We start from the raw sequence: 13,356 nt of genomic DNA, 5'->3' as shown, positions 1-13,356 counted from the left end.
GAGAAACATCGACCAGCTGCCTCCTGCACACCCCCTACTGGGGATGTGCCCGCAACCAAGGTACATGCCCTTGACATGAATCGAACCCAGGACCTTTCAGTCCGCAGGCTGACGCTCTATCCACTAAGCCAAACCGGTTAGGGCCCAGCTGTCATCTTAAACATGTTACATACTCTCTCTGAGCCTCAGTGTCTTCATCTTTAAAATGGGATAACAATGATATTTATTTCATAAGGTTGCTATCAGGATTCAATGGTAAAATGAGAAGAATCTAGTACAGAACCTGGCCCACGGGGATAACAAATGTTGGTCATTATTGGTCTTATACTATAAGGCAAAGAGCCCTGATGGGGAGATCTGAGCAGGCTTTGGGAGTGTGTGTGTGTGTGTGTGTGTGTGTGTGTGTGTGTATAGAGGCTCAGATAATAAAGGCAAAGTTGGGTGGGTGCATTCTAGGTAGAAAGAGCAGCATAAACAAAGGATGCCTAGAGCACACCCAGCAAAAATCAAGAAGTAGCGGGTGATGTGGTTGGGAGAAACCAGCCAGGGACCCAAGGCTTGGGTAGGCAGACTCCGCTGATGTGTTTGTGGGGTGTTTTTTTTTTTTGGCAGATGGCTACCTGCTGAATTTTGGGGGTCTTCCAGAGAGAGCTGGCCTGAGAGAATTTGGATCTGGGAGTGGTGTGGGCACTGATGTGCTTTAGGAAGCACAAATGTAGCTGAGCCAGATGGAAGATATGTGAAATCCCAGGATGGGTTGGCAGGGGAAAGGCTAGAGGAGACCTGTTGGGAGGCAACTCCGGCAGCCCAGGGACGTGGAGGGGCTGGTCCTGGAGAGGAGGCAGCCATTCTCAGACTTTAGTGTCAGCATCATTGAGGAGCTTATCAAACATGCAGAGTCCCGGGCTGACCAGAAAGGTTCTATGGCGTAAGGGAGAGGGTACAAGGGGGTCCTGGACCTGTTGCTGGGTAACTAAGAACCGGGACTGCAGGCGGACAGGATTGGTCAGAGGCAAGGGGGCTGGGGGAAGAAAGCGGGTGAGCACAGGCGGGGGAGACAGGCATCTGGATTCCAGGAGAGCGAGCAAGTCAAGAGCTCATCTATGGGTTACCACCTGACTGGGCAGAACGGCAGAAATGGCCTTCAGTGCCACCTGAGCTGCATCCGGGGCTTGAAAGAGGAAGGATTTTGACCTGGGGAGATGGGTGTGGGCATTCCAGGTAGAGAAGAGGTAACTAAGACTCGTAATTAGATCAGTTTTGCAGGCCAGTATAGGACCTGGACAAGGAAGGCTCGGATGATGGGTCTGGATGGCCTTGAATGCCACACTAAGGAGATTGGAGTTTATTTAGGTGCAAGGTGAGAGAGGTCTAGAAGGTTAGGGGTGTATGTCACCCTCGCTATCTGGGGCAGTACTGAAGAGAGTATGGAAATTTGGGATGGAGTAAGGGTAATGAGTACAGGTCTCTTATCACTAGGTCCACTGAGGCACAGAGCATTTTACTTTTGATGTATTTATATTGGCAAGGAATGGGAGGCTGAGGGAAGGCTGGGAAAAGGGCAGGGGAGGGAAGCCCATTCCCATTTTATGATCTCAGTGGAAAAGGCTGCTGTGAGTATATTCTGCTGCCAGGAGAGCCACAGAGATGGGCCCCATGAGTCACTGCTCAGTCCTGCAATCTCAGCCCACAGAGCCTGCTGTGGTCAGCAGCCCAGGCTGGCTCCGGGCCCAGACCCCAGTATTCCTCACTAGGCCTCAGGCTGTCCCCATTTCTATCTGTATCGTCGCCATCCCGGGGCTGCGCATCCTGTAGCTCTCTGCCTCTTTTATGCCCCTTTCAGATGAAGCCTCTGAATCTCTCTCCATTTGTGAGCCTGGCTTACATCTGGCTCCTGGATGGAGAGCCGCGGGAGGGCCGGGGCAGTGTGACCAGCCTCAGGCATCCCTTAAGCATTCATTATTGCTGGAAGCACAGAGTGGACAGCACATAGCCTCTGTTTTCATGACGCTTACAAGGCACATTCTATGTGGGGGGAATAAACCAAGCCCTGGCCCTGGCCCGAATCTGTTTGCCTGTGTTCAGTGGTGCTGGGTTTAGCTATGGCCTGTGGCTTGGGGCCTCTTATTTACCTCTGGCATTAAAGGGGTATGTGTGCCTGCCAGCAGGTTCCCCCCTCAGCTCTTAGGGCTCCTAGGGGGCCTGGCTAGTGGGTGGGGATGGGTAGACAGTGGGCAGCAGAAGGGGCGGGAGGGAGCAGGAGGCAGTGACTCAGTGGGGCGGCCCTGGGACAGCTGGGGCGGGAGCCAAGGTTGGACCTGATGCTCACTGAAGCTAGAGGAGGGTGGGATGAGAGGACCCACTTTGGGTTGGGGATGGAGCAGGACAACTCCAAGGCTCCTCTCTTGCAGCCAGATCAGCTCATGAAGGAGGCTCCCTGGTAGCTGAGAGTCTGGGCTCTGGGTGCTGATGGGACAGCTGGGAGGAGGGGGGATTGCTGTTCCCACTACGCCTGCTTCTGATGCTCACGAGGGCGGGGTCCCTGCCTTAGAGTCAGGGAAGCCTTTGCACCCAGGAACCAAGGGCCTGGCCATGTTGTGGGGCATAGTGCCTTCTTTTGGCCACAATCTTCCCACAAATTTTGGGGAGTGTTAGGCTAGGCCCACTTGTCTCAAAGGGACCTCATACTTCAGGACGGGGAGGGATCTCACAGGCCAACTATCCAAGTGACTTTCACCAGTTGAGGATCCATGATTGAGGGTGAAGTGAGGGGCAGGGCACCAACACAGGCCAAGTGCTGGCAGCAAGTGGACGTTCGACATACGGGGTCTTCCCTAGTCCTCATGGCAATCCCAAGAGAAAGAAATGACTTTTTTTTTTTTTTTTTTTTTTTTAACAGGTGAGTAAGGTGAGGCTCAAAGAGAACTGAGTTGCTGGAGTTCACCCAGCAGGTAAGTGGAGGAGCAGGCCTGCGGTACTCTCTCTCTGCTCTAGGACCAGGCCTCATTCCTAGCCTCCTTGACTGGACTTTGTGGGGAAGGGGTGTTGGCTGAGGAAGGAGTGTATGTGAGAGAAGTGCCAGGAATGTCAGGGAGTGGAGGGGCTGGGCCCGGGTCAGCTCCCACCCCAGACACCTCCCTGCCCCTTCCCTCTTCCCATCATGGGACCATACAACTTGTCTCTTGGGGTCTGGTCCTGGGGCCTGGAGGGAACATGGGGGTTGCAGTGGCGGGGACCCTCCCTCCCACCCTCCATGAAGATACCCTGACTGGCTCCTAGCAGCCCAAGCAGCTCATCTGGGCTTAGGGAGTCTGTTTTTCTAGGGGCCGCCTGACTAGACCCACACTTTTCTCCTGGTTGAGAGAAATTAGCGCTCCTTGTTTTGCTTAGGGAGGCTGGGGCAGGACTCCCCCCACATTTCGTGCATTTGGGAGCAGAAGCCCCGCCCCCCTTCACCCCAAGCCCCCCACTTCCATCCCAAGCCCTCCCCCCCACCCCCAGGAGGATCCATATGGCCCCTTGCTGGCAAACTACACCCCCTTCCCTAGCGAACGCGCTTGTCACTTTTCGGCGAGTGGGCACAGTGGAATGGCCGTTGGTCTCTGTCCTTAACCAGACTGAGAAGCTGCGTCCAAGTCACCGGGGCCTGGAGGTGCGGGGGGGAATCCAGCCGCCTGGGCCGCGGGGAAGGCGGGGTCAGCGGGCAGCAGGCGCTGCCAGGGCCCGCGCCTCCGCGCCGTCAGGGCGTCCGGGCGTCGGCCGTGGGGTCGGGCGCGGTGGGCGGTGGCTCCGTCCTCCGGCCCCCAGGGGGCGGCGCGGCGCCGCGGCCTCGGACGCCCTGCGGTCCCGCCCCGCGCGGCCAGGAGGCGGCGCCCGCGGACGCCGGCTGCACGCTGTTACGGCCGCCGTCGAGGCTCTGCTGCCGACGTCGGGGGCTCCGGTGGCGTGGCCTCCCCGGCTGCTTCGCGGGCCCTCGTAGCGTGTTCCGGGGGTGTGAGTGGTGGGACCGGGGAGCGGGGAGGCGCACGCGGTCCCGGGGCGAGGCTTGGTTCCCGTTGGGCCCACGAGGGCGAGCGCGAGGCAGCGCCCCCAGCACAGGCCTGCAGAGCCGCGAGAGGGCGTGGGAGGGCGGAGCCCACGCGAGCGGAAGGGAGACCCCTGCCTTTCCCCCCCCCCTCCTCAGGCCTGAACCGCGGCCACGTCTGCGCCCCCTGTGCCCGGGCACCCACACCGGCACCTCCTCTGGCCTGGTGCCTTCCGCCGGCATTGCCACCGCGTGCTACCCTGCCGACCGCTTGGAGCCCTTTTCCTGGATGAGCTGAGGCCTCCGTTCACCCCGAGGCCCCAGGCCCTCTCCCGCTCGCCATGAGCAGGCCCAACCTTCAGGAGTGGGTGATGGAGGGGTCCCCGGAGGATGGGGATGAGTCTCCGGACTCCCGGGGCCAAGCCTCCGACTGGAGGTTTGCTGTGTGCCGTTTCAGGGATGCCTGGGATGAGGAGGAGCCCGCTCCCCAGGTGCAGGTTAAGGACCCCAGTCCTCCGAGACCCCCCGCAGGGGCAGCTCAGGGTGACGGGCTGCAGGGCGGCCCCCTGTGTGGGGAGCTGCCACCAACCCCAGGACCGATGGCTGTGGATGGGTCAGGGGATGGCCAGAGGGTCGCATTAGGAGGTTCCTCAGGCAAGTCAGAGGAAGCAGTCCCCTCTGAAGTGAAGAGCCTCCTGTGCCTAATGTCCTCCCACCTCAGCCTGGCACAGGGCAGTAGTGCCAGCCAAGGGGGAGACTTGGCAGGAGACCCAGATTCAGGCAGGGTAATGACCACTGACTTGGACCCTGGGGAGTTGGGCAGCGTTTCTGTGAACCTGGGAGGCCCGTTACCTGAGACATCATCACAGCTGCTGGAGGCAGGTAAGGGCTGGGCAGAGATGCCTGGGAAGGGAGTGGGAGGGCCCTACTCAGGCCGAAGCCCCAGGTCAGAGGAGGGGATCTTTGGATAGATGGGCCAGTGCAGACCCAAGCCATTTCCGTTTCCAAGACCCTAGTGGATCCAGCCTCCCTAAGCCCGCTGACTACCTTCTGGCCCAAGACCTCGCCTGGGAGCTGCTGGCCAGTGGCATGGCTGCCCTGCCAGGTAGCAGGAGGGACTAGAGGTGGTGGAGGTAGGGTGACTTGATTGGGACGATGTTCATTGCCCTCTCCCCACAGGGACTCGGGATGTAGAAGGCCGGGCAGTGCTGCTTCTGTGTGCTCATAGCCACACCTGGCTTCACCCCTCGTGCCGCAGCCAGGAACTCATCCGCCTCCTGCTCTACCTGCGAAGCATCCCCAGGTTGGGGGAGGAGCGGGTTGGGGGTAGAGCCTGAGCCCAGAGATGGCAGGGCCTGGGAATTAGGTCCTGAATGAAGCCTGTTCCTTTAGGCTCGAAGTACAGGCCCTGGGACTGACTGTGCTAGTGGATGCCCGAATTTGTCCCCCGAGCTCTTCCCTCTTCTGGGGGCTCAGCCAACTGCAAGTGAGTACTGGACTGTGGCTCCCCACCCCTCACCATTCCATTTGTGTAAGGTTGGGGCAGGGATGAGCTCAGATTTCTTTCAGGAGGCAGTCCCAGGGTCGGTGCACCAGGTGCTGCTGGTGGGAAAAATGCCCAAGGAGGTGCCTTCAGGGCTGCAGGTACTGAGCCATGTTGGCCAGGGGTGGACGTGGGATGCTTCCCCCCAGGCCTGGGTCACAACACCATTTTTTCCTGCAGGTGGAGCAGTTGTCCTCTCTTCAGAGCTTGCTGACCCACATCTCCACTTCACGGTTACCCGCTTCACTGGGAGGAGGCCTGCCTTACTGCCATCAGGCCTGGCTGCACTTCCGGATGGTCAGTGCACTGGGTGGGGCGTAGAGCGGGTATGTAGGCAACCTGGCCAGCAGAGGGGGAGACTTGGCAGGGGATCCAGATCCAGGCAGGGCAGTGACAACTGACTTGAACCCTGGCGAGTTGGACAGCGATTCTGGGTCGGGTGGAACATCCCAGAGCTGGCTGCAGCATCCTGGAACCCAGATGGGACCAGCACTGTGCACCCTCTGTCATGCCTGCCCCTACTCACAGCGCCTAGAAGCCCTACTGCAGAGCTGCCAAGTGGTTTGTACCCTGCTCCAGGGGGCCATTGAGACTGTGAAGGCTATGCCCCAGCCCATGGAGACTGGGGTGAGTGTCTCCTCCTGACTCCTCCCCAGTGCTTCCTGTCTCCCTCTTTTTCTCCCATGCTCACTTCTACTACCTGTTGCCTTTAATCACAGGAAGTTGATCAGCTGCTACAGCAGGCACAGGTCCTGATGCAGCACGTGCTAGACTCACCACAGCTAGCATGGCTACAATGCCAGGGGAGCTTGGAGCTGGCCTGGCTGAAGCAGGAGGTCCCAGAGGTGACCCAGAGCCCAGACTACAGGTAGGTACAAGCCCAGCTCCCAGATCTTGCACCAGCACACCATATCCCATGCCAATGCCTCAGCTGGCTCAGAACCAGCCAGGATTGTGGTCTCAGGACAGGGTGGAATGGACAAGGTAACGGGCAGGGGCCCTAAGATGGTGTACCTTGCACTAGGCCAGCGGTGGACAAGGTTGATGAGCTTTATGGCTGCGTGGATGGGCTGCTGCACCAACTGACCCTGCATAGTAACCGTCGAATACAGGCACTGGAGTTGATCCAGACATTGAAGGCCCAGGAGGGCGGGCTGCACCAGGTGGGAACTATCCGCCCAGATGGGCCCACCCCTGATCTCAAGCATGACCTCCCAGCCATAACAGGTGTCCTTGCCCTGTTTGTGTCCCTCCAGATCGAAGTGTGGCTGCAGCAGGTGGGCTGGCCAGCACTGGAGGAGCCAGCGGAGCCCTCCATGGACACCCTGCTCCAGGCCCAAGGCCCTTTTCGGGAGCTGGACCGGGTTGCCCAGGTGAGTTTGGCCATTTGTTTATTCTGTAGGTCCTGGGGCATTTTGCCAGGAATTGGTAATGCAGGGTGGGTGAAAGCAAATCTATACTCTCTTGGGATTTGTAGTACAGCAGAGAAGTTGTATTAAAGGTTCAGAGTCATAAATGTGTGTTTGCAAACTGAAGCAAAAAGCTCTGGAGAGAAGCAATGCAGGTGGTTCTACCTCAGTGTATAAGAAAGACATGACCATCTCTCTCCCAATTTTTTTGGGGGGAGGTAACCAAAATTTTTGGTGGCCTTGTTTTAACAAGGCAAGAGAGAGAGAGGGGTGGAGAGAGAGAGAGAGAGAGGAAGGAAGGAAGGAAGGAAGGCCGGCCAGAGGGGTATTGGGCAGACTTTCTGAGACATTCCAGACTGAGGGAACAAACAGCATGTGCAAAGGTCCTGTGGCAGGAGGGAGCATGACTTGCCTGAGGAACTGTAAGGACAGGTTGAATTGCAGAGCAGAAGAGGAAGGGAGAGGTGGGTGGGATAAGGTAAAACAAGGCTGGAAAAGTGCTCAGTGGCCAGATCACTGGGCCCTGTAAAGGTGCACAATTTAGGCAGGAAAGTCACATATTCAGATCGTGTTCTAGAAAGATTACCCTAGTTTCTGGGTAGACAACGATTTGGAGATTTGGAGGATGGATGTGGAGAGTCCATTGAAGAGGCAGTTGCAGTGATTCAGGTGGGAGATGGTTACTCTGGCCAGGATGATAGCAGAGGGCATGGATTAAATGGGATTTGATGGTGGACACATATGAGAGGGTAAGAGGGAGAGGAAGATGATAAGAATGAATGGGTTCTGTTTCCTGAGAGAGATACCAGGAGACAAGGACTTTTTGGGGGAAGGGCATTTGTGAATCCAGTCTTGGGTGTGCTTTGGAGATGGCCATGGGGGAATGAGAGGAAGACCCATAGGATTGGGCCTGATGCTTAGAGATCTGGCTGCAGAGGGTGACTTGGTGGATATGGGTGACATTTGAAGTGTGGTTACACAAGACTGCCTGGGGAGAGACAGTGGACTGTCTTCAGGAGCCTCAGTGTTCAATGGCCCAGGTAAGGGTCTGGGAGCAGGAGGAGGAACCACCAGAGACAGATGAGGAAAATCAGGAGAGTGAGGAGGGTCAGGATCCAGGAGAGAGGGTTGAATGTTGCTGAGCTGCGGAGTCGGACGAGTCCTGAGATACGCTGGGAGTGGGATTGGAGGGGGCTGATGAGGTGAGGACATGGCGATTGTGAGGATAGGCTTGGCTGCGGGGCTAAGAGGAAAAAGGAAATGTGTGGGGAGTGGAGAGAGGGTCTTTGACAGGTGAGACTTGATGTGTAATGTCAGTGGAGGAGACCTGGGCTTGGGGGCTAGACCACCAGACCTCGGCCGCTGAGTCCAGTCTGTCTCCAGGAGCAGGTCAGGCAAGGGGAGAAGTTTCTGCAGCCGCTGACTGGCTGGGAAGCAGCTGAACTGGGTCCCGTTGGGGCCCGCTTTCTGGCCCTGCAAGCCCAGCTGACTGAATTCTCTAGAGCTTTGGCCCAGCGGCGGCAGTGGCTGGCAGATGCTGAGAGGCTGTCGTGCTTCTTCAAGCAGGTGTGTGAGGGTTCTGCCCCTGGCTCCGGGTGGTCAGTAGGGCCCAAGGGGTGGCTGCCCAGCTCCTCCACAGCCTGAGCTCTTCCTGGTCTTCAGTCTGACCCCTAAATCCAACCACTGGGGATGTGGCCTGGGGCCAGCACCCTGTGGGCATGGGGAACAGGGAGAAGGCTCAGCAGTCTTGGTGCGTTCCTCCCTCAGTGCCTGTGTCGCCTTGGTGTTGCAGGCCTCGACATGGGCTGAGGAGGGGCAGCGGGTGTTGGCAGAGTTGGAGCAGGAGCGCCCAGGGGTTGTGCTGCAACGGCTGCAGCTGCACTGGACTAAACACCCTGAATTGCCTCCTGCCCACTTCCGAAAGATGTGGGCTCTGGCCACGGGCCTGGGCTCTGAAGGCGTCCGCCAGCAGTGCCGCTGGGCCTGGGCACAGTGCCAGGACACCTGGCTGGCCCTGGACCAGAAGCTAGAGGCTGCACTGAAGCCACTACCAACGGGCAGCACAGCTAGCCCGTGTGTCAGCCAGGTCCCAGTTGTGCCTGCCACCGCTCCGCTGAGGAAGGCATACAGCCTTGATCGGAGTCTGGGGCAGAGTCTCAGAGAGTCTGTCTACCACTGCCACCAAGCGGCCAGTGTGGCTGCCTGTCACAGACCAGAGGCTGGTGCCCAGCCTGGGTTATCCCCCACCATGCTTCTGCCAGGCAGCTCTGATCCCAGGAGTCCCAGCAGGTACAGGCATTGGGCAGGGCAGGGAGGGCAGTGGCAGGGCAGATGGCGGGGTCTTGACTTCTCCTACCCGGTAGGCTCCAGTTGGTGTTGGCAGAGATGGTGGCTACGGAGCGGGAGTATGTCCGCGCCCTTGACTATACCATAGAGAACTACTTCCCTGAGCTGGATCGCCCCGATGTGCCCCAGGGCCTCCGTGGCCAGCGTGCCCACCTCTTCGGCAATCTGGAAAAGCTGCGTGACTTCCACTGGCACTTCTTCCTGCGTGAGCTGGAGGCCTGCACGCAGCACCCACCCCGGGTGGCCTATGCCTTCCTGCGCCACGTAAGCCCCCTAAGTCACACTGCCCCTTACTTACCCTGCCACACTCAATAAAAGCTGTTGGGCACCTGCTTGGTGCCAAGCCTTGTGCTGGCTATATCTGTGAACAAGACTAATAGGGCGCTGCCCCTCAGGATGCTCACAGTTAGGTAGAGGAGACATAAAAGTGAAAAAGGTAATTCCAGGTGATAGTTGGGGCTTGGAGGAAAATAATCGGAGAAGATTGAGTTACCAGTGGGGCAGGGTTTGGAGCAGTGAGGCCTGTGCGGAGCTGATGTTTGAGCTCAGGCCAGAGGGCGGGGCTGGAGTGATGGTGTCCCATCGGAGGAAAGAGCAAGTGCAAAGCCTGTGGCAGGAAAGAGGCCCAGTGGTCCAGGAAGAGACGGGTCAGGTGGCTGAGTGTAGTGAGCAGAGGAGTAGTCCAAGGTGAGGTAAGACCAGAGTGTTCTCAGAGCTGTGGGAAGAGCCGAGCTGGGTACAGGACTCCTTCACTGTGGGCAGTCCCCCTCTGCATAGGGCCTGCTCTTGCCAGATCACCCCTTGTTCAAAGCAAGGGCAGCTTTTGGGAGCTGGCCCCCTTGCACCTGGGGCTGAGTTACGTGTCCTCACAGAGGGTGCAGTTTGGGATGTATGCGCTGTACAGCAAAAATAAACCTCGCTCCGATGCCCTGATGGCTAGCTATGGCCACTCCTTCTTCAAGGTAGGCGAGCCTGAGTGAGGGGGCGGGGGATGGCGGGAGTACCCTGAGGCTGCCTGATGCTCTCCGCCCACCTGGCAGGACAAGCAGCAAGCCCTGGGGGACCACCTGGACTTGGCCTCCTACCTGCTGAAGCCCATCCAGCGCATGAGCAAGTACGCACTGCTGCTCCAGGAGCTGGCGCGGGCCTGCGGGGGGCCCCGGCAGGAGCTGAGCGCTCTGCAGGCTGCCCAGAGCCTGGTGCGCTTCCAGCTGCGACATGGCAACGACCTGCTTGCCATGGACGCCATCCAGGGCTGTGACGTGAGTCATGCCGGGCCGTGGTGGGCAGGTGCAGTGGGTGTCAAGGGAGGGGGCCAAAGAAGCTGGGCACCCACTGGGCCCCAACTTGGCAGGTCAACCTCAAGGAACAGGGGCAGCTGGTGCGACAAGATGAGTTCACGGTGCGTGCTGGGCGCCACAAGTCGCTGCGCCGAGTTTTCCTCTTTGAGGAGCTGCTGCTCTTCAGCAAGCCGCGCCGAGGACCCACCGGCACCGACATGTTTGCCTACAAGCGCTCCTTCAAGGTAGGCCCACCGCCCCACCCTGGGCCCCTGCTTCCCCATGCCTCACCACATCCCTCTCCGCCACACAGATGGCAGACCTTGGTCTCACCGAGTGCTGTGGGGATAGCAACCTGCGCTTTGAGATCTGGTTCCGCCGTCGCAAGGCCAGGGACACTTTTGTGCTGCAAGCTGCCAGCTTGGCCACCAAGCAGGCTTGGACGGCTGACATCTCCCGCCTGCTCTGGAAGCAGGCCGTCCACAACAAGGGTAGGTCCCTGCCCCTACTTCACCCCCGCCCCCGCCCCCCAAGCTTCTGTTGTCCCACAGGGGCCAGAGAGGGCCTAGGGACCTGGAAGTGCTTGGGAAGGGGGGAGGAGGCCCAGCAGCAGCCAACGTAGGGGAAAGAACCCCAAAGTCAGCAGTCCTGCTGTCACTGTCTCTGACTGTGGACACAAGCTTTTTTTTTTTTTTTTTTAATATTTTTAAATTGATTTCAGAGAGGATGGGAAAAGGAGAGAGAGAAACATCAATGATGAGAATCATTGATCGGCTGCCTCATGCATGCCCCACACTGGGGATCAAGCCCACAATCCGGACATGTGCCCTGACTGGGAATTGAACCATGACCTCCTGGTTCATAGATCAACACTCAACCACTGAGCCATGCTGGCCAGGCCATGGACACAGTCTTAATCTCTCTGAGTATCAGAGGTCTCATCTCTAAAAGGGGAATTATACCTGCCCACAGGATTGTTGGGAGGAGCGAGTCTGGCACCTCCAAGGCTCAGTGCATGGGATGTTTATCTGCTGGGAATGGGTGTCAAGGAAACACCTATTTAAGGGGGAGGAATAGTAGAGGCCAAGGGGCAGGCTAATGTCACAAAGGGCTCCAGCTATGCCCTCTCTCCGCCCAGAGATGCGCATGGCTGAGATGGTGTCCATGGGTGTGGGGAACAAAGCCTTCCGGGACATCGCCCCCAACGAGGAAGCTATCAGCGACCGCACCATCAACTACGTTTTAAAGTGCCGAGGTAGCCTTGTGGGTGGGGTAAAGGAAGGCTGCGCGGAAGGCAACGGGACCTCTGTCAGCCCCAGTCTTCGCTCCCCTCAGGACCTTGGTCCAGGTGGGCTCTCACCTGTCCTAACCTGACCCTCTCTCTTATGCAGAAGTTCGTTCTCGGGCCTCCATTGCTGTGGCCCCGCTTGACTGTGAGAGCCCCTACCTGGGGGTCTCGAGCTCCCTTCCTGCAGACCCTGCCTCTGGCTCAGTACTAGGGTCCCTCAACCTGCACCTGTACAGAGACCCAACTCTTCAGGGCCTCCGCTGGCCCCTGTATTCCACCAGCTTCCCAGAGGAAACAGCGCTGGAGGCTGAAGAGGAGCTGGGCAGCCAGCCATCCTTGAGTAGGTCTGGGCTTAGCCAGAGGCAGGAGGGCATGACTTGGGCTCTGGGCCACCCCTGCTGACAGCTCACCCACTCTCCTGCCCTAGCTCCTGAGGACTCAGAGGTCTCATCCCAGTGCCCATCTGCTAGTGGCTCCAGTGGCTCTGACAGCAGCTGTGTGTCAGGGCAGGCTCTGGGCAGGGGCCTCGAGGACTTGTCCTATGTGAGTGTCATTTTGCCTCATACGCACCAGCCCCTCCCCAACCCAGTCTGGGCCTATGGCTGCCTTTCCTTTAGGTGGGAATGGGGGTGAGTGGACCCTGAACTGGGGAAATAGGCACTCATGCCTAGGTTGGCACCACAGGTCTGAGCCTAGGCTCGAATGTGAGCGGTGGATCCAGCAGCCCATAACTCCAAACAACATCACCTCTGTCTGGATCTACTGTGACCAGGGCATAGCTGGCACCTGGGCCACTTCCAGCCCACATGCACTGCCCTGTTGACTACCCTTTTTGACATCTGTACCCACTGAACTCCAGGGGACTCTGCTGCAGAGCCTGAATGAGCACCCTGATCCTGGGCTCCTGGCTCCATGTCCCCTTCTGTCTCTCCAGTTCCCACCCAGTTGTGGGTTAGGATTAGGCTAGAGCAGAGGGTGGGTGTTTCCATGCTCTAGGCTGGTGGGCACCAAGTAGCCACAGCAGCTGTGTGTCAGGGCAGGCTCTGGGCAGAGGCCTCGAGGACTTGTCCTATGTGAGTGCCATTTTGCCTCATACGCACCAGCCCTCGGGAAGAGCACGGGCAAGTCCCAGCAGCTGCTTCCCAATCTTGGTCTCAAAGCCAAGCTCCTCAAACTAAGGGACAATCCTGTTGGGCCCTTACTGTTGCCTGCCCTGGCTCCCCAGGCCCAGCCCCTTCTTACCTGGGTCAGTTTGGTTCTATTGACTCAGTGCCTTTTGAATAGCTTTCAATTAGATTTGTTGTCTAAACTTATTTCACTGGTTGTTAGGTTTTTGGCATCTCAGAGAGAGATCCTAGGACTTTGACTTTTTATTTACTCTTTTATTTGTTTATAATAAAAAACAGACTGATACATGGATTCTGGGACATCCTTGGTTCAAATGAGTCTTGGAAGCCTGGGGCATG

At 58.1% G+C, this 13,356-nt stretch overlaps 1 protein-coding gene across 1 annotated transcript; it reads left to right on the top strand.

The window, feature by feature from the left end:
- Window positions 1-2,308: 2,308 nt before the first annotated feature.
- On the top strand, window positions 2,309-13,251 carry PLEKHG4 (pleckstrin homology and RhoGEF domain containing G4). The gene is made up of 23 exons (XM_059667778.1): window positions 2,309-2,440; window positions 2,900-2,951; window positions 4,184-4,906; window positions 5,034-5,129; window positions 5,204-5,327; window positions 5,417-5,510; window positions 5,594-5,668; window positions 5,748-5,864; window positions 6,096-6,194; window positions 6,287-6,435; window positions 6,592-6,730; window positions 6,824-6,940; window positions 8,360-8,542; window positions 8,769-9,265; window positions 9,340-9,586; window positions 10,195-10,284; window positions 10,363-10,584; window positions 10,677-10,847; window positions 10,916-11,093; window positions 11,741-11,857; window positions 11,994-12,230; window positions 12,318-12,433; window positions 12,575-13,251. The coding sequence occupies exons 3-23, from the start codon at window positions 4,366-4,368 to the stop codon at window positions 12,578-12,580; spliced, it is 3,615 nt and encodes a 1,204-aa protein (XP_059523761.1). The 5' UTR covers window positions 2,309-2,440; window positions 2,900-2,951; window positions 4,184-4,365; the 3' UTR covers window positions 12,581-13,251.
- Window positions 13,252-13,356: the final 105 nt, after the last annotated feature.

This window comes from Myotis daubentonii, chromosome 15, assembly GCF_963259705.1.
Source record: "Myotis daubentonii chromosome 15, mMyoDau2.1, whole genome shotgun sequence".
NCBI classification, from domain to species: domain Eukaryota; kingdom Metazoa; phylum Chordata; class Mammalia; order Chiroptera; family Vespertilionidae; genus Myotis; species Myotis daubentonii.
This window is presented reverse-complemented; position numbering and strand designations above follow the sequence as displayed.

Excerpts from the sequence above, each read along its gene's own strand:
- PLEKHG4 (XM_059667778.1), top strand. The coding sequence starts at position 4,366 with ATGAGCAGGCCCAACCTTCAGGAGTGGGTGATGGAGGGGTCCCCGGAG. Across the intron at positions 8,543-8,768 it reads TGTCGTGCTTCTTCAAGCAG|GCCTCGACATGGGCTGAGGA; the intron begins GTGTGTGAGGGT and ends TTGGTGTTGCAG. Across the intron at positions 10,285-10,362 it reads ATGGCCACTCCTTCTTCAAG|GACAAGCAGCAAGCCCTGGG; the intron begins GTAGGCGAGCCT and ends CCCACCTGGCAG.